General features: G+C 34.6%; 1 protein-coding gene across 1 annotated transcript; it reads left to right on the forward strand.

The window, feature by feature from the left end:
- Window positions 1–167: 167 nt before the first annotated feature.
- On the forward strand, window positions 168–22,264 carry dpys (dihydropyrimidinase; the record flags this gene model as incomplete). Its single annotated transcript, NM_001123063.1, is given in 9 exon segments — window positions 168–523; window positions 2,864–3,022; window positions 5,416–5,595; window positions 10,377–10,566; window positions 10,638–10,794; window positions 10,922–11,063; window positions 12,194–12,336; window positions 19,712–19,919; window positions 21,085–22,264. Coding segments are annotated over 9 exon segments (1,503 nt in total). The 5' UTR covers window positions 168–271.
- Window positions 22,265–22,325: the final 61 nt, after the last annotated feature.

Raw genomic sequence — 22,325 nt, forward strand, 5'->3', positions numbered from 1 at the left:
TTCATTTGAACAAGCTCAAATAAATCATGCTCATCCTGCCAGAAACAGGCTGGACAGGTCAGGCAGGCAGATTTCGCAATGAAATGGGTGTATGGTAAAGAAAAAAAAAGAGCAAGAGAGAAAAAAAAGACCCAGTCAGACATTCAGACCGTCAGTCTTGCAGACCACACACTTATACCCAAACATAGAGACACAGTGCTTGGAAAACAAGCACATCTGTAGAAGATACAAAGTTTTTTTCTTATTTGTGCTTTAGTTAGTGAGTAAAAACATGACAGCACAAAGCTGTATTTTGATTAAAGGGGGGAAAGTGGTAAATGAGGATTTCTCTGTGATGGCAGACGTGTATATCGAAGATGGAGTTATCAGTGGTGTTGGAACAGATCTGCAGGTGGCCGCTGGCACACGGGTCATTGATGCCACACACAAACTGGTGCTGCCGGGTGGAATAGACACTCACACTCACATGGAGCTGTCTTTCATGGGCACCACAACTGCGGATGACTTTCAGACCGGCACTCAGGTATACTTACAAACAACAGAAAACGTTTTGTGCATCTAATATTGTTATTAAAGAGTTTATTGTAATTATCTGAAGTATTCAAATTAATTAATTACCCTTTTTATTAAGGTAAGGGGTAGCCAACAATTCATATGCACTGAATTTAAACAAAGAAATTAAGTTGAATGTGATTTGTTTCAAGAGTTCACACTTAGCTGATTGATTATAAAGCTTCTTTGGAATGCTGTCCCGGGAGAGAACCCTGAGCTCATAAAATCCTCGAGCCATCCTCCGTCCCGTTTGCAAGGCAAGAGGGGAGTTTGAGCTCAGGTAGATCTGCTGCTGTAGTAGCTAATGAACAGATAGGGATTGCTACTTACTAGGATAACTATTTACTAGGAGCATGTCCATTGTGCCGATTTGGATTAGGTAATTAACTTAAAATAAGTGTTTTTAGATGGTGGGAAGAAACCGGGGAACCCGGGGGAAACCCGCATGAGCACAGGGAGAATGTGTATACTCCACACAGAAATGTTGGCTGGCTTGGTAAGGACTAGAACTAGTGACGTTCTTGCTGTGAGGCAACAGTGCTAACCACTGGGCCACCCATCTAGGAAAGGACGAGAAGTAGGGGTGGAAAGGGAGATTCTTGAAAACATAGATGGCTGTTATGTGGAAAGTAGGGTATTTATAGTGATTTAGGAATCGTCTGATTGGTGAACCATAAATTGGAAAAGCGGGACCAGCCGCAAGCAATCATAAGCACGCGATCCTCTTAATATTATTTCATAAATACCCTAAAAATCACTTAAAACTCTTAAATATCTGCCCATATAAACTGTATGCAACCACCTATTAAACCAAAAAGTACTAAATTCAATTAATCTTTTTTTCAGGAAATTATTATTGATATATTGCTTATTGATAATGGTAAAATTTGTGTGTTGTGCTAATTATGTCAAACATTATAAATAAATAATCATATTTACAGTATAGTGTAGTTTTAACAGCATTATTCACTGCTTATAAAATTCAGTTTGATGACATAAGACTCATGATTGAAGCCTTGTTTGTCAATAGCTCATTTGGGGAACATCAGTATTGAATTTTTAAAAAAATTATGTTTTTTTCCATCTGTATTCTTCTCAATGTTGCGAGTAATTTAAAAGTACAGTATTCAATGCAAACAAGCTCAGTGTGTTTGCGACTGAATACTATGCCATGTTTGTATATATTCTTACATTTTATTTCTATGAATAAATAAAAAATTATAAATAAATAAATAAAACAATAAATAAATAAATAAATAAATAAATAAATAAAAATAAAAGAGCATGCATAAGGGTTTAATGTTGTGTTGTGTAACCTTTTATGGCTCATATGCAGTATATGCTGAGAAATTTGAAATCATAACTGAAAACTTATATTGTGAAATAAAATATATATATGACATAAAAAATAATAACTTTTTAACTTTTATTTAACGTTTACATTGCAAATCCAATTAGATCCACTAATTTTGTAAGCAAAGCAAGTTTCTCATATATCTGCTAAAAACAGAAAATATTACTTTACAAACTGTATTGTAAATAAATCATATGGACATTTTCCTATTAGTCAATAATATCACTGAAATTATTTAAAAACTGGATAAATATAAATGTAAATATAAATGCATTTACACAAGTAAATAAATAGACTAAATGATGGGCTGAAGATCTGCGGAATTTGCAGTTATTAACATCATCATCATTGTTATTATTATTATTACTACAAAGATTTTTGAATATTAATTGAAATAGCTGAGCAATCACTTGTCACATATAATTAAAATTAAATTATTTAACTATGTAAAGATATTTAAATGCTATAGTTTACATTTTGGGGTCCATAATTATTCATAATTAATCATAAACATTATAATTGACACATAAACACACAAATGATACTTGCATTTTGTTTTCTAAAAACTAACATATGGAATTAAACTCTTAATCAGAAGTCTATTAGATATTCATTTAAAATATTATTAGCAATATAAAAGTTATGTTTACTTATCTGAAATTTTTAATTATGTTGTTAATCAGGAGGCTTTAGAAATGTGTGGATCAAATATGATGATATAGGGTTAAAGAAGGAAATGTGCGCAGCTGGTGATAAAAATGCCAGAAAGATCTCTGCATGTCCAAACTTGTCAGTCATTAATAAAACAGCATGATGACATATAAAGAGGACAGCTTTACAAAATGATGTATAAAGTTCAAAGGTCAACATCCATGGTGATTTGAATGTAACCAGAAAGTTAATTTGCAACATGTTTGAAAGCGTGTGTTGATGTTGCTGTATAACATGTGTCCGCAGGCTGCGGTCGCAGGAGGAACGACCATGATCCTGGACTTTGTCATCGCACAGAAGGGGTGTTCGCTTCTGGAGGCCTATGAGCGCTGGAGGAGAACGGCTGACCCCAAAGTCTGCTGCGATTACTCCCTTCATATGGCAGTGACCTGGTGGGACGACACTGTACGAATACTGCTCAAGTATATTTATAAACCAGCATTACTGTAGCTTAATGCAATACACTGCAGGTAAACAGGGTAATATATATATATATATATATATATATATATATATATATATATATATATATATATATATATATATATATATATATAAATATATATATATATATATATATATATATATATATATATATATATATATATAAATATATATATATATATATATATATATATATATATATATATATATATATATATATATATATATATATATATATATATATATATATATCACTGTAGTTTCCTAGTTGATTGATTACATTAAGAATTACAAACATTTTTTATTTATAAGTTTTCTAAAATGTTATATTTACATATGCAAATTAGTTACAATTGCCTAATTTGCATACATTTGCATTTTCCCCTATTTATTTGGCATATCAGATTCAAAGGTGTGTACAGAGAGGGTTTAGACTCTTTTTATCACTCCAAAGAACGTACAGCAAAAAGCCAAAAAAACAAAACAAATTGGGTACAATAAAATATATATAATTAGAAAATTTTGTATGCACGTATCTCTTTTTAAACACCATAATACAGATATGAATAAAACAGTGGTGTTTGGTGTATGTACAGTAAGTGCTTCTGAAATAGATATTTATGGCTCATTCATTTTCCTTCGGCTTAGTCCCTTTATTAATCAGGGGTCGCCACAGCGGAATGAACCGACAACTTATCCAGCATATGTTTTACGCAGCGGATATCCTTCCAGCTGCAACCCAGTACTGGGAAACACTCACACACACTCATTCACTACATTTATTCAATTCACCTATAGCGCATGTCTTTTGACTTGTGGGGGAAACTGGAGCACCCGGAAGAAACCCACGCCAACACAGGGAGAACATGCAAACTCCACACTGAAATGCCGACCAAGCCGGGACTCGAACCAGAAATCTTCTTGCTTTGAGGCGACAGTGCTAACCACTGAGCCACCATGCCATCCTATTAAAAAATTATAATTTGTGATGATAACAGTGCTTCAAAACAGGTGTTGTAGTCGAAATCAGCAAACACTTTTTTTTTTCATTTATGAATAGATAAAGTGCAACAAAAGCAATTTGGATGTTTCATTTTAATTTTACGTAAAAATTAAATTCACAAAAATAACAGGTTTATGAAAAAACTATTTTTGTCTGCTATTTGTAAACAATGTTTCCTCTACGCAATGATAAATGTACATTGTATGTGTCATTTTGGAGGAATTTGTCTACCAAATGTATTAAATGTTATAAAAATGTTTCAAATGTAATATTTGGCACCTGCATTGTAGGCAATTTTTTAACTTCATACAAAAAATGTAAAACATTTCACCCTCTACGCATTATGATAGATCTATAAAAAAATATATTTTACTGTTTTTATTTTCTTAAAATGGCTTAACTTGAAGTACTGTGAATATTTTTTTTTTAAATTAAGGTACTTTATAATGTTGCCATATAGCAACGTCCAACAGTGGGTCTAACTTAGAAATTTCTAAATTTAGAATTTAGCTTATAATTAATAATTTTATTGTTTGAAATGATTTAATTGGTGTTGAAGTATTATAAGCTTTAACACAGAACTTATACTGCCATTAGCATACACCTATCAACATTATATTACTAGCTTTCATGTTATTGTTATTGTTACAACTTAAAAGTTCACAGCTGACCTTGCTAGCAAGCTAATCTATTGCAATATTGCATGTTCCACTATTGCACCATTTGGCAACACATACGTTTGATCAATTTACAAAACAAAAACTGAATTGATAAAAAGAAATTGAGTTGTGAATATTTCATAACTTACTGGAGGTGATGTTTCAGATTATTTTTGTGGATCTGACATAATTTGATCCTTTGTTTTTATTGAAGTTAACATTTGCATTCAGCAACTACTCACAATAAATGCTAGTGTGTCAGAAATTGCGCTACAGAAAAACACTGCATGTCATGTGACCTTAACCAAAACACATCATTGGCTAAACTAATGTCTTCTCTTTCCAACTAAAAAAAATCAATTTTGGTCTTAAAGAAACAGTGGCAGGGAAATGAACATAAATATCATGTTATGTTTACTTATCTGAAAGTTTTAACTATGTTGTTAATTATGAGGCTTTAGAAATGTGTGTATCAAATATGATGATCTTTATAGGGTTAAAGAAGGATATGTGCACAGCTGTTGATAAAAATGACAGAAAAACATGGGCATGTCCAAGAAACACAATCAAAAAAATTTACTTGTAAACATTTATTCTGATCCTCTCCTCATGTTCAGATCACATGGGATTTTGATCTATAAATGTGTTGATATTTGAATAACATTAACATAAATACTGGGCTCTCTCTATAGGTCAAGAAAGAAATGGAGACTCTTGTTTCTGAAAAAGGCATCAACTCTTTTAAGATGTTTATGGCATACAAAGACCTCTACATGCTGCAAGACCTCGAGCTCTATGCTGTTTTCTCCACATGTAAAGAGATTGGGGCAATAGCTCAAGTCCATGCAGAGAATGGAGACCTTATTGCAGAGGTGAGTACTGCTAAGAGGTGAACGAGTACTCAGAAATTACACTTGAAAATACAATATTAGTATCTTGACAAAAACAGACACACACACACACACACACACACACACACACACACACACACACACACACACACACACACACACACACACACACACACACACACACACACACACACACACACACACACACACACACACACACACACACACACACACACTTATGTTGAGTACTGCATATTATATAATATACTAGAAAGTATTCATTAGCCATATCCATTGCTTCTTCTAACACCGAGGTTAGAAATTCCATGAGAATCAGCATGAGCCTGTGAAGGATTTAGTGTTTTAACCCCGAAGTTAAACTTCACCATGGTTTTAAGAAGAGTAAACCAGTGTGAAAGGGCTTTTTGTAAATCATTATTTAAAAGTAAAGTAGATCGAACCCTAGACAAACAGATCATGTTGCACAATAACTGGCCCAGGCCTTTACACTAACATAAAATGCCACTGTTAAAGGTTTTAAAGTACAGTGGTCAAAAAGTCAAATGGTAACTATTTTACAAACACCGTCATAGATTTGTGATTAGTAAAAGACTATTAATATCCAGCTATTTCATCACATAAATATATGTTTTAGACTCAATACTGCATGCAGCAAAAAGTGCAGGATGAAGCCAGAAGTGTCCTGTTAGTCTAGAACAGGGGTGGCCAACCTTGTTCCTGAGAGCCACCTTCCTGCAGATTTCAGTTGCTACCCATATCAAACACACCTGAACCAATTAATTAGGACCTGAACACAACGTGCTAATTACAGGCAGGTCGGTTTGATATGGGTCCCAACTGAAATCTAGGAAGGTGGCTCTCCAGGAACAGGGTTGGCCACCCCTGGTGTAGAATGTGATATGTGGTATATGATTCTGACAGTATGATAACCTTGGATAAAAAGGATCACGGTTTCACGGTATTGTGATAACTGCTCTACAATATGTCCTTTTTAAATATCTTGGTAAAAAACAACAACTATCTCCCCATTGAACATAATATATTTTAATTTGGGAAACATTTTAAATATTTTTTCAACAGTAATAGTCAGGCTAAATCATTCAAATCATTGATCATCGACTTCATAGTTTCAAGAACACAGATTTCTTTACAATTTAAAACAGCATCTTTAAATATCTTTCCTACTGGAGTAACTGTTGTACTAAAAAAATGAAGCGACGTAAAAAATAAATGAATAAATAAAAATCACTTATACCATGAGAACCGTACAACAGTCAACGGTTATTCCAGGCCAAGTCTAGAAATAGTCAGAATCCACTGGACAAGGTTATATTAAAAAATTACCACGCATTTGCCTAAATTTGTTTGAAATTTAGGCACATATATGATGAAATGTTTTAATTAACTAAAACCTTGTGCATTATTCTTAGAATAAACCGCAAATGTAGAAAAATGACACTGGAGGGCGCCAAATACATAGAGTTAAAGAAGCGGTTCTTAAAGGAGGTTATGCATGTTACTGCTTTCATAAAGAATACACTCTAGCATAATCCAAGTATGGAGAGAGGACATGCATTGGTCATTTAGCCTCAGGTATGAAAGAATGTGACCAGACCAGACTTGACAAAGACTAAAACACATCTTAAACAGAACACTAAACTGTTAGCGGTCAGATACGTGGTTTCTAAAATCTTTCTTTGCCTTTCAAAATACAAATGAAAAGCAATGAAATCCTCATTTTCCAGAGGAAAAGCCACAGTCTCTTATGCGCTCATTCTTTCGGCACCATTTCACACAATGACTCTTTCCACCTTTTCTTTCCTCAGCTAATGGCTTTTTAAAGTCGCTTAGTAACCTGTATCACCTGCCTTCACTAATTATCAAAATGCACATTAATTAACCTATTAGTGAATTTTACATTCCAGTCAGCGCCAAAAGTGGGTGACAGCAAGAGAGAGAGAGGAAAAAAATTTTCCATTGCAGATTTGTGCATTAAAGAGATAGTTCACCCCCCACCCCCTCAAATGCAAACACACACACACACACACACACACACACACACACACACACATACATACATACATACATACATACATATATATATATATATATATATATATATATATATATATATATATATATATATATATATATATATATATATATATATATATATATATATTTACATTACATTATATATACATTTAATAACACAATTTAATTCTCTGTTTACTATAGAGTATAGAGAATACTATAGAATTCAGTGACTATCGAACCTATTTTTTTTTTTTTGTGTTCTTTGTGTTTGTTCATTCCTTTATTCATTCATTTTCTTTTCAGCTTAGTCTCTTTATTAATCAGGGGTTGCCACAGCGGAATGAATCGCCAACTTATCCAGCATATGTTTTACGTAGCAGATGCCCTTCCAGTTCCACCCCATCACTAGGAAACAACCATTTACTCTCATTCACACACATACACTACAGCCAATTTGCCTTACCCAATTCACCTCTGGCACATGTCTTTGGACTTCTGGGAGAAACCAGAGCACCTTGAGAAAACCCATGCCAACACGGGGAGAACATGCTAACTCCAAACAGTAATGCCAACTGACCCAGCCGAGGTTTCGAACCAGCAACCTACTTGCTGTGAGGCGACAGCACTACTCACAGTGCCACGCTGCCTCTGTGTTTGTGTTTAGCAGTTTTAGAACAAATGGTGAAATTAAACAAAAGGCTTTTAAGTTTTATTCATGCATCAAGGATTGAATAACTTCAATTATTAATACTCATTATTAATATTATTAATTAATATAATTAATTGAGGTGTTGATTTGTAAAAAAATAAAATACATAAAACTAGAAGTTTTTTAAATTTGTTTTTGCAAATGCAGTGGGTAAATACAACACTCTTGTTTAGTACACATGCATATCAAACCAAAAAACCCATAAAACAAATTTACAGTAGGAATTTGTTTACCATTACAGCCCTAATGCACTAAAAACCTTAGCTGCTACTTACAACAATATAGCATAAATACACTTGAAACAATTAGAACACCCTAGCAAACATTTCAACACCATATCCTACTGTACCTAACATTCATTCATTCATTCATTTTCTTTTCCGCTTAGTCCCTTTATTCATCAGGGGTCGCCAAAGCGCAATGAACATGTCATGTCGCATGTACAGGTAGTTAGGATGTAAGCTGCTCAGCTACTGTTTACATTTGTAATATTAGTATCATTTGCTATCTATAATCTGTGTCTCATTGCAGCGACTGCTATTGTTATGACAGATTGTGCTGACAATCGAGATACTGTAGTTCCAAATGCAGAAAGTTCCAAATGTAGCTTTAATATAAAGTGGAATGGTCGTACAGGCAAGGGAAAACAGGAGCACTGAGAACAATGGAGAAAATCCTAAACATAATTCAGATAACAAGCGATGGTCAGGACAGAGAACGATTGAAAACAGGTACAGGGATTAAAACACAGACAGGCAAACACAGGTGAATGCTTTCAAATGCGCATAAACAGTAACAAGACTCAGCAAAGAGTGTGTGAAACTGGGTTGTATATAGTCTATGTAATCATAGAGGATGACCATCACCTGTGTCTGTGTGTCTGTGTGTGTATGCGTGTGTGTGTGCATGCGTAATCAGTAGGAATAAGGAACTGGTGTTCAAGTGGTGCATGATGTTATTGAAGATGTATATGATGTAGTTCTCCAGCGATTTGCAAGTATTTGATCGCTGGTGATCATGACAGCTACTGCTACTAGACGTCGCATTTTCAACCGTTCCCACATAAATTGAAAGAGCCTTCATAACTAAAATTAAATACACTAGGCTTTCTGCCAAGTCAACCCGGGCTGCTGAAATATAATTAAGTAAACTGGCGGTGGATAGAGTTATACCACCCTGGTCTCATGAGAAAACGTAAGTGTTTTGCCAGTTTAGTGGCTAATTCATACGAATTCGTACGATTTCAGTCGTACGAAATGATACGATTTTAAAAAGGAGGCGTGGCACCTAACCCCACCCCTAACCCCAACCGTCATTGGGGGATAAGCAAATCGTACTAAATTGTACGAATTAGATCGTACGAATTCATACGAATTAGCCACTAAATGAAAAAGTTACGAATTGCTGTGAGATTGTGTTGGTTATACAGACCAAAACAAAAACAAACATTCTAACACTGATCATTCTTTTTAAGGGAGAATTACTAATCGTAGCATTGTTTTTTTTATATACTATGATATTTCTATGCACTAGTAACAGTGTTTCCCATCCCTGTTTCTGACGGCTCACCAATAGTAGATATTTTAGATGTCACCGTTACTTTATCTGACCCCTTAACTTCAGGTCTTGGAGTCACTACTAATGTTGATTCAGATGTGTTTGATTAGGAAGAGTTTGAAAATCTGTCTTGTCGCTCTGCCTTTAGGAAGTGGGTTGGGAAGCACTGCATTCAAAAACATACATACAGCACCTTTAACACTGTGGCTGCGAGTTTTGCTAGGCAAGCAGCACCACTCCTGTTTCTTTCAGAAAATATAACAACTGCTTTATTCTTTTTCTGCATAGCAAGCGCCGCTGTTTCCTTCAGAAATGCTAATGCGGGTATAATAGAAGCCATATATTATAGCTGCTAAATGTGAGGCATTTTTTTACGCTGATGTAGCTCAGATACAAATGATGCCTGCCTCTCAGAGTATGGTTTTGATTTAAAATAGACTCTGTCTGTGAATATTGATTTGTGTTTGTGCTTGCGCAGGGTGCAAAGCGTATGCTCTCTCTGGGCATCACGGGTCCGGAGGGGCATGAAATGTGTCGTCCAGAAGAAGTGGAGGCGGAGGCCACACAGCGTGCCATCACTATTGCTCATGCCACAAATTGCCCGCTTTATGTGGTACACGTCATGAGCAAATCTGCAGCGAAGGTGGTGGCTAATGCACGCAGAAATGGTAAGACTAAAGCACAAATAACACTCTTAGAATAGAAGAGTTATTTTATCGCACTGATTGTTTCCTGTCAGGTCGATTGGTGTTTGGAGAGCCCATTGCGGCTGGACTGGGCACAGATGGCACTCACTATTGGCATAAGAACTGGGCTCATGCTGCTGGTTTTGTCATGGGCCCACCATTGAGACCAGATCCCAGTACCCCTGGATATCTGATGGACCTGCTGGCCAAGTATGGTTTCTACTTCCTAACTTGCATTCTTTTTTTTACTCCAGGAAATGCAAAAGGTTATGTTCATGTGCCAAATATAAAGTGATGAAGATGAAGCAATGAGATGATAATGTGTCTTATCTTACAGTGATGATCTAAGCGTAACAGGAACAGATAACTGCACATTCTCTGTGTGCCAGAAAGCCCTTGGGAAAGATGACTTTACTAAAATCCCAAATGGAGTCAATGGTGTTGAAGACCGCATGTCTGTTATATGGGAGAAGGGAGTGGTCAGTGCCTCTGAAATTAATCCTATAATAGAAAGACTATCCATACATCCATCCATCCAACCATCTAGCAATCAATCCTCTATTCTAGTCAGTCGATCTCTATGTCAGTCTGTCCATTCATCCATCCATCCATCCAGCAATCAGTCTTTCATTCATCTGTCTGTCTGTCTGTCTCTAAATCTATATCTGTTCATGTGTCTTGTCTTGTCTGTTTATCTATCCATACATTTATCCATCAATCTAATCTTATATTATAAAGACTATCCATCCATCCATCTAGCAATTAATCATCTGTCCATCCATCTGTCTAGCTTATTCCTATAACAGAAAGACCATCTGTCCATTCATTCATCCATCCATCCATCCATAAATAAATCCATTCATTTAGCAATCAATGATCTATACATCTATCCATCCGTCAGTTTATCTGTATGTCTATCTATCTATCTATCTATCTATCTATCTATCTATCTATCTATCTATCTATCTATCTATCTATCTATCTATCTATCTATCTATCTATCTATCTATCTATCTATCTATCTATCTATCTATCTATCTATCTATCTATCTAAATCTTGTAATAGAAAGACTATGCGATTATCCATCTGTCCATCCATCCATTTTTTAATCATCCATCCTTCGTCCATCTGTCTATCCTAATCCTATAATAGAAACATCCATCAATTTAGCAATCAATCATCCATCTTTAAGTCGATCTATCAATCTATCTTAATCATATAATAGAAAGATTACCCATCCATCCATCCATCCATCTATCATCCATTCATCTATCTGTCTGTCTGTTTAAATCCGATTAGTTCATCCATCCATGTCAATCATCTATCCATGTCCATCAGTCTATCTATCTATATATTTAATTCCTACAATAGAAAGACTACCCATTCATCTGTCTGTCCATCTATCAATCATCCATCCTTTCAATCATCCATCCATCTGTTAATCATCAATCCATATGTCCATCCGTCTATCCATTAATCTGTTTATCTATCCAGTCTCAGTGCAGTGCTGAACTTTGCTGAACTTTTATCATGGTTGTGGAAAATAAACTAACAAAAAAAACCCTGCAAAAAAAAAAAAAAATCCCATTTTGTTTTCATTTTCCCTAGCACAGCGGAAAAATGGATGAAAACCGGTTTGTAGCAGTCACCAGTACTAACGCAGCAAAAATCTTCAACCTTTATCCTCGAAAAGGGAGAATTGCTAAAGGCTCTGATGCAGACTTGGTCATATGGGACCCTAAGGCCAGCAGGTAAATCACAGCAGCCTAGAAAACTGTGCGTGACCTCATTTACATGCTTTAATGAATCATGAGTCGTATTTCATTGTCCAGGCATTACAAACAGATGGCCAATGTTAATACAAAGTGCACTTTTAATACATTCTTCAGATATTACATATTTAAAAAGTGTGAACAGCCTTGTAATAAAACTTAAAATGCAAGACTTTCACTGACTTCCTATAAAGATTTTTTTTAATGTAAAGAACCAGGAGAATCAAAAAGATTTGACATTCAAACATGCTCAAAAGAGAGATTTATGATGTATACTCATGCAATGTTCAAAATAATGCCAGAAGAGGTATTCAGAACACTATGTACAGTAAATATTTCATGCATAGAAAGGGATTAATTTAACATGTAGTCTCACATAGCCAGGTCAGATCTACAGCTTTTGAACAAATCACTGACCCTACAATGAGTATGTTTACATGGACACCAATAATCCGATTTTAATCCGATTTAGACAATGCACTGATTAAGAGTCTAACATGTAAACAGTGATTAAGACGTGGAATACGCATATTTTTACTCGCATTTTTAAAGTGCACTAGAGACATGTAAATGCCTTAATCAAACTATTACCATCGTGTAGGATTTTAAACGAGTTTTGTGACAGAATAGTCTACACACAGCTGTTTGACACTATTCTCTGCACCTTCCGAGTCAGTACAGGACCTCAGACACCAGCAATGCGAAATCGTTCCATTCAGCAGTTTAAAAACATTTTAAACTTGTGAAACTCACTCTTCTTGATCACATTTGATGATGATTGATGATCCTAGCAAACTGGACAGACCTTTTATTCCCGGTTGCTTTGCGCACGTCCTGTCTTGTTGATATGATTATACACGTGACTACCAGGACATGTTAATACACAGCTATCAATCAATTCGGTGGGCGGGGGGACTCCTACGTCAAGTTGTGGTCTGGGTGTGTTTATATCACCCCAATATGACGGTCTATACACTATACCTACACATATCACTGCAAAAAATGCTTTGCTTAGATTTTTTTGTCTTGTAAATATCTAAAATTTCTTATATCAAGAAGCATTTTCTAGACAAGCAAAACATATTGTCTTGTTTTGAGAAATAAAATGCCAATATTAAGTGAGTTTTTCCTTAAAACAAGCAAAATAATCTGCCAATGGGGTAAGCAAATTAATCTTGTTTTTTCTTTTGACGTAAGATTATTTTGCTTACCCCATTGGCAGATTATTTTGCTTGTTTTAAGGAAAAACTAACTAACTCTGAAAACAAGACTATATGTTTTTCTTGTCTAGAAAATGCTTCTTGATTTAGGAATTTTAAGATATTTGGACTAGAAACAAGACAAAAAATCTAAGTAAGAAAAGCATTTTTTGCAGTGTGTCTGTCTAAATAGCTTGAAAAGTAAATTTTTCACCATAGGTGCCCTTTAAGACAAAATTGGAAAATAGAATCAAGGATTTTAAATATATTTTAGGGATTTCTGCGCAGCTAATATTTAAAGTTTTTAAAGATAGCCCTATTTTATGGTAGAGAGAGCTCATTTAAGAAGTATTGCAAATATGTGTTTTTGTTGTTGTTGTTTTTTTTTTTTGCTTATTTTGATTAATTTGTATGCTTAAAGCTACTTTAATGAAATAAAGCATTTATAATAATCAAATATAAATCAAAAAGTGGAAAATTAGATAAGATTATTACTTACAAAATTAACAATAATAATATTAAATTGAGAAAAAAGCTATTTTCTTGAGGTGAAAAATAACCGGGGCCCTTTTTGCTACACTCAATTTTTTTTTCTTGTTCAAACTAATTTAAAATGAGCTGAAATAACACAGTTCTTGAGATTTAATTGGGACAACTTAATTTTTTTTATGTTCAAGCCACATAAATTTGTTAAAAGTGTTAAATTAACTTAATCAATTTGTGTTGGGACAACATGAAAGAATTGTGAGGGATCCTGCATTTATTAACAGTGTTTCAAGAGTTCACACTTTTATATTGCTTGATACTATTAGCAGGTTTGGCATGCTGTCCCGGGAGAGAACCCTGTGCTCAGAGATTATTGAGCCCAAGGCTCCCACCTGGTTGATAGAGCATGTAAGGAGAGTACAAGATCAGATGGTTCTCAAGAGCTCCCCGTGGTAAAGGAGGAAAGGGGGAGAAGGGGTGGATGGGGGGTTTATTCGGAAAGAGATAAAGGAGTCATTTTTGCTAGGCTACTTACTGTATAGTGCATTTATATTAATCTGATTGGTGAACTAATGATTGTAGATGAGAGACTAGCTGCAGTCAATCATATCACATGGTCCTCTCGAAATTAGTTTGTGAAACTTCACATAGCCCCATGGCCCAATATGTTCTTAATCCGGCCCTGCATGGCATAAAGCTTTTATTTGCCCAATGTGTCACCGTACATAAGCTTCAGTCTTTGAGCATCTTCATTTCATGAACACTTGAATTTATTTGTAGCTGAACATTTTTAAACATCACATGAATTGCCCCTTTCCTGATTTTTAGAGTGTTTTTACTCCCATATTTGATCTGACATAACAAAAACCATAAACAGACCTGAGAAATGTGCTTATTATGGAATGCACGCATGTATGCGGGCTCAGACATCTGTGCTGAAGGTTGAACATGCTTCTAGATGTTGCCATGACGAAGCTTTAATACAGTGGATTGGCTGTAAAGACGTGACCATAAATGGAAGAACTGTGAATCGTTCTTCCTGCTCAAACTCGTCGTTTGTAAAAGAGCACGCATGAGAGGAGAGGACGGAAACAGCAGACGGCCCTAAGTCTTATATAATTGGGCCACGTTGCGGTTCCTTTTCCCCATGAATCTGGGCTAGCTCCCTCTAGGCAAATAACCAACCGCTGATGTGAGTTCAGCGGCGAGGACCAATGTGCTGAAGTTTAGTGCACAACAGCGTTGCATTAATCAGAGCTGAACGATTGTGTAAGCCGCGCTAATAAGACACCGGTGACGTGTCCTGATGTACATTAGACAATTAAGGGCAACTGGATGTGTGTTTTTTAGTGGAAAATAACTGAAAACAATATGATTGTTCATTATATTTGCATAATCCTACATTTTTTTGCAAACAGTCCTAATTGTGCCTTACATTTGATTGAACTGACAGTTCATCTGTGAAATTGCATAATTATCCATCCATCTGATTATTATTAGGATAAAGCAGTAAGACAAAAGAGATTTTACTGTGGGTAAGAGTTATTTACAGGCTTAGTGAAGAAGAAGTTTATTAAAATCTATATTTGTTAATATATTGTTACATTTATTGCAATTGTTACATTTATATATAATGATTACAGTTTTTCTCAGTCGCTTTGGTGCATTTCTCACAACACGATTTACATTTGCACAACAGTTAATGCATTTCTCAAAACAATTAGTCATTTGTGCATATCATAGTAGCAGTTTCTCATTCCTTTCAGCAAATTGCAAATGCTTTCGGACATGCATCAATTGCTTTCATTCAACTTTCTGCTATTTATAACATTATCATCTGCTTATGTCATGTCAGTCAAAATGAACTAAACTTGTAAATACTGAATAGTCACTCCATATAAAACTAACAGTCCTCATTTCATTACTTGAGTCATTACATACAAAAATGTTGAACTTGTTGTCAAAATCTTGCAGGCTAATTTTATAAAAAAAAAAAAAAATCTTTATTTAACTGAAAATGTCTTCTAAATTGAACAGTTTCATGAATGATTTACAGACCTGTGTATATATGTTGGTTCAGTTCCAATATGTTCTGCAATATTGCTTACAGTTGTGCACAGTTCAACCCAAAGAAAGTTTATGTTTGTTGTAAATAAGGGTGTATTTATTCTTCTGCACAATGCTATGAAAAAAAATCAAATTGTTAAGAGCAAATGCAGAAAAAATGTGAAACATACATATTCAGTGTCTTATACTCAGATAACTCACTCAATGCAGTGATGTCTCACTTTACTGTATTTTTAATTGGCTGTGCTAATAGTATATAGTACTATCTTGAGCATTTTCAGGAAGTTTCACCAAAATATGACTTTTTTGCATTAAAAATGTACAGAGTAAACTGACATAATGAAAACATGAGTAAGCCATTTGACTATCTTGTTCATAAACAATGGTGTCAGGACTTTTCATTTTGACGATACTGACAGTTTGATTGACATCAATACTTGCTTTTGAGGAATGAACTATCTATTTTGAGCAAGTGACCCGCTTTTGCAGGTTATCAGCTAGGTTTTGCAATTTGTACTTATTGTTTGAGAAATGCATTAACTGTTGTGCAGAAATACACCGGTGTTGTGAGAAACGCACCAAAGCGACTGAGAAAAACTGTAATAAACCATTTAAAACCATGTACTTTATACATAGCTTTAAAAGAGTATAAATAAGGATTTTATGTAGTTTTTCAACAATACTTATGATTTAGAGTTGACCTCAACAAAATGATATTTATGTAATTGATTAGGATAAAAAACTATTTCCATGTGAAGACAATAATTGTAGTTTTTAATTCTGAAACAGTATTTAAAGTGTTACAGTTTTTCCTCAGTCGCTTTGGTGCATTTGTCACAACACTATTTACATTAACAACAGTTAATGCATTTCTAAAAACAATTAGTACAACTGAACTGCAAATCCTAGTTGATAACCTGTAAAAGCATGTCACTTGCTCAAAGCGGATAGCTCATTTCTCAAAAGCAAGTATTGATGTAAATGAAAGTGTCAGTGTGATCAAGATGAAAACTACTGACACCATTGTATATGAACAAGATAGTCAAATGGGATTGTCATGTTTTCATTATGACAGTTTACTCTGGACATTTTTTTTCCCAATGCAACGAAGTCAGATTTTAGTGACACTTGCTGAAAATGCTTAATACAGCACTAGATACTATTTGCACAGCCATTTGAAAGCTACAGTAAAGTTAGACATCACTGCATTTAGTGAGGTGTCTGAGCACAAGACACTGAATATGTATGTTTCACTTTTTTATGTATTTTGTATTTTATGTGTGTGTAAAAATACAAAAATATGTATTTTTCACACTCTATTTGCTCTTTGCAGTTTTAATTTATTCACAGCATTGTGCAAAAAAATAAATACACCCTTATTTACAACAAACATAAACTTCCTTTGGGTAGAGCTGTGCACAACTGTAAACAATATTGCAGTACATATTGGAACTAAACCTACAACACACATATGTCTGTAAATCATTCATGAAATTGTTCAATTTAGAAGACATTTTCAGGAAAAAAAAATATTTAACATATTTTATAAAATTAGCTTGACAGATTTTGACAACTAGTTCAACATCTTTGTATGTAATGACTCAAGTAATGAAATGAGGACTATTAGTTTTATATGGAGTGACTATTCACCATTCACAAGTTTAGCTAATTTTGACTGACATGACAGAAGCAAATGATAATGTTATAAATAGCAGAGAATTGTATGAAAGCATTTGATGCATGTCCGAAAACATTTGCATTTTGTTGGAAGGAAAGAGAAACTGCTTCCATGATGTCCACAAATGACTAATTGTTTTGAGAAATCCATTAAATGTTGTGCAAATGTAAATAGTGTTCTGAGAAGTGCACTATAGAGACTGAGAAAAACTGAAACCTGCAAAAATTTACAAAACCTATGAAATTCTGTAAAAAAAAAAAATGAATCTGCTATATATTGGAAAATACTGCTATAATCTGGAAAAAAGTATTTTAGTACTGAAAAGGTTACATAGTAAAATGTTACATGTATTGAACATACGTATATCAGCATGTTACAAATCAAGTCGATGTACACTCACCGGCCACTTTATTAGGTACACCTCTCCAACTGCTCATTAATGCATTCACATGGCAGCAACTCAGTGCATTTAGGTGTGTAGACATGGTCAAGAGGATCTGCTGCAAACCGAGCATCTGAATGGGTAAAAAAGGTGATTTAAGTGACTTTGAACTTGGCATGGTTGTTGGTGCCAGATGGGCTGGTCTGAGTATTTCCTGATCTAATGGATTTTTTTTTTACTGGGATGTCAGCTAAGAATAGGAAATTGAGGCTGTAATTTGCACAGGCTCACTATTGGACAATTGAAGATGGGAAAAACGCTGCCTGGTCTGATGAGTCTCGATTTCTGCTGCGACATTCGTACGGTAGGGTCAGAATTTGGCGTCAACAACATGAAAGCATGGATCCATCCTGCTAAACATCAATGGTTCAGGGTGGTGGTGGTGGTGTAATGGCGTGGGGGATATTTTCTTGGCACACTTTGGCACATTTGTACCAATTGAACATCATGTCAACGCCACAGTCTACCTGATTACTGTTGCCGACCATGTTCCTCCCTTTATGACCACAGCGTACACATCTACTGATGGCTACTTCCAGCAGGATAACACACCATGTCACAAAGCATACATCTTCTCAGACTGTTTTCTTGAGCATGACATTGAGTTCACTGTACTCAATTGGCCTCCACAGTCAGCAGATCTCAATCCAATAGAGCACCTTTGGGATGTGGTGGAACGGGAGATTCAAATCATGGATGTGCAGCCAACAAATTATGTCAATATGGACTAAAATCTCAGGAATATTTCCAGTACCTTGTTGAATCTATGCCACGAAGGATTAAGGCAGTTCTGAAGGCAGAAGGGGGTCCAAGCCGGTATTAGTAAGGTGTACCTGATAAAATGACCGGTGACTGTATATTATTTAATATAATTATAGTACAATTTACCATATTCAAAACTTAAAGGAAATAAAAGTGTTTGCAATATTTTGGCTGGTATGTTTCAGCCTTTCTTTTCCCATACTGCAACATTTATCATATTTAATTGCTGTAATATGTCTTTTACAGCATTATAATAGATGCAACAAAATATACAGTATGTGAAATGGTACAGTGCATGTATTAAAAATAAATCAATTAATCGAAATTAAGACAAATGTAGTACGAAAAGCCAATTACCATTACACAATAAAAAGCTATTACAGTCCACAGGTTTTACTGTCTTCCTAAATTACCTTTTGAACACAAAAGCTGTCATCTCCATCACGTTTTTTGCTGTTTTGTCTCAGTTTTAGAGACAGATGGCCACTCAGAGCTCATTCTTTAAACTGTGCTGATACAAAAGTGGAGGGGAAAAATTGCTGAATTTAGGAAACAACAGATTTTGGAAGAAAACTGTAGCTTGCTATTTTTTACACCAAATTGGCTCAGATGCTACACTGTTGATGGATTAACCTGATTAGTTTCAATGCATCATGATTAAAGATACAGCATGATTTACCGTAAGATGCATATTTATCTGCTTATTGTGCTTAATCTTAGGGTGATTTCAGCAAAGACTCACCACCAGGCTGTGGATTATAACATCTTTGAGGGAATGCGGTGTCATGGGGTTCCAGTGGTCACAATTTCCAGGGGGAAAGTGGTTTATGAAAATGGCAAACTGTTCACAAAGCCGGGTGAGGGACGATACATCCCGCGCAAACCCTTTGCTGAATTTGTGTACAAGAGAATAAATCAACGGGAAAAGGTAAGACAGATTTGGACTCTATGGCCCTGTTTATACATGATGGTGGTAAATGGATAGTTCACCCAAAACTGAAAAACTGTCGTCATTTACTCACCCTTGGTTTCTCACAAATCTCTTTGACTATCTTTCTTCTGTTGAACACAAAAGAAGATATTTCGAAAAATGCTGGACCACTGACTTCCATAATATATATATATATATATATATATATATATATATATATATATATATATATATATATATATATATATATATATATATATATATATATATAATGTGTGTGTATATATATATATATATATATATATATATATATATATTATGTGTGTGTATATATATATATATATATATATATATATATATATATATATATATATGAATATATGATTTATATATATATATATATATATATATATATTTATATATATATATATATATATATATATATATATATATATATATATATATATATATATATATATATATATATATATTTTTTTTTTTTTTTTTTTTTTCCCTCTCAAGGAAGTCAACGGTTACAGGTTTCTAATTGGTCTCAACATATTTTCATTTTGTGTTTAACTTATAAAGTTATAAGATTTTAAACCACTTGTGGGAGAGTACAATTTTTGGTTGAACTATTCCTTAAGGGTGTGTTTTTGTCAAAATGTTCACAAAATAAACACAGGTGTAAACATGGTCTAAAACATTTTGAGCTTTTCCAATTTAGACCACATGCAGTGGTAAAGTATAGGAGAAATGTATTTGGCGTAATTCCTAATTATTATGCAACATAAGAACATTAAACAATATTCTCTTACCTGTCCTGATTCTAACCCAAGCTTATATACAGTGTTCAGGGTTGTTTCATGGATATCAGAGGATAAATATTGCTGTCCATGTTTCTTTCTGCTTTTTGCATTTATATGTCAATTATGCAAGCTTATTTTACAGTATTAGATCACGAGATCCGAAAAATCCCATTCATACACTCCAAACCAAGCAGTAGTGTCAGGTTTTGTGATTACATTGACAAAATCTTTCTTAATAAGGGATGTAAACAGGGCAAAATTGCCCCACAGAGCTCTAAAATATCAATATAAATGAGGAAATTAAGGAAGAAAGCCCTGTAGGTTACCTATAATGCTACTGTTGTTTTTTTTAGGTTGGAACTCCGAGTGCTGTATGCAGAGAACCATACACTGGAGAAATCATATCTATTGGTCTAAAACAATAGTCCTGAATCATGGAGGAAAACGGTTTTACAACAAAGATGGTTGTGCAGTACGTGTACATTTTTTAAATGTAAGGCTGCAGTTAAAGCCAAAGAATTAATTACAGTCTAATGCCACAGAAGAAACTTCTAAATCCCCAAAGAACTTTTGAAAAACACAGAAAGTATCCCACTGCTCCATAAAACTGTTTTAAAGACACACTTAAACTTTATACCGGTCACTAGAACACTAACTCAATCACTTTCCTTCAGCTTTCTAGAACAAAATACACACCCAGACAAAAGTCTTGTCGCCTATCCAGGTTTTAAGAACAACAAATAATAACCTGACTTCTAGTTGATCACTTGGTATGAAAAGTGGCTTATGTGAAAGGCAAAGGCCTCTAGATTACGCTTATTTTACCAAAATAAAATATGATCATGCCTTGATTTTTAATGATTTAACTAGGAGAGTAAGGTCTGCTTAAGTGCTTAAGTCTTACTTAACAGAAATAATGTACGGTATAGAATATATAGTCATGGTGCAGTGGAAAAAGAATGAATATTGTGTATGACTCCCATGATCTTCGAGGGCTGCATCCATACATCTCTGCAATGACTCAAATAACTGATTAATAAAGTCATCTGGAATGGCAAAGAAAGAGTTCTTGCAGGACTCCCGTGGTTCATCAAGATTCTTTGGATTCATCTTAAATGCCTCCTCCTTCATCTTACCCCACACAAGCTCAATAATGTTTATACATGTGACTGAGCTGGCCAATTCTGGAGCACCTTGACCTTCTTTGCTTTAGTAACTTTGATTTAGAGGCTGAAGTATGAGAAGCGGTGCTATCTTTCTGAAGAATTTGCCCTCTCCTGTGGTTTGTAATGTAATGGGCAGCACAAATGTCTTGATTCCTCAGGCTGTTGATGTTGCCATCCACTCTGCAGATCTCTCACAAGCCTCTATACTGAATGTCATTAAATAAACCATGATTTTTCCTTGACTTATTTCTGTGAGAATCTAGGGTCCATGTGAGTTCCAATAGGCCTTCTGCAGTATTTGTGATAATCAAGTTATTATTTGTTGCCCTTACAACTGTTATCGACAACAAGATATTTGTCAGGTAGTGTACAGTCAAAAATGGTTCTACTAGGAAATAATAAAGAACCACTTATATTCTATTTATGAA

This window comes from Danio rerio, chromosome 16, assembly GCF_052040795.2.
Source record: "Danio rerio strain M-AB ecotype USA chromosome 16, GRCz13ab, whole genome shotgun sequence".
Taxonomy (NCBI): domain Eukaryota; kingdom Metazoa; phylum Chordata; class Actinopteri; order Cypriniformes; family Danionidae; genus Danio; species Danio rerio.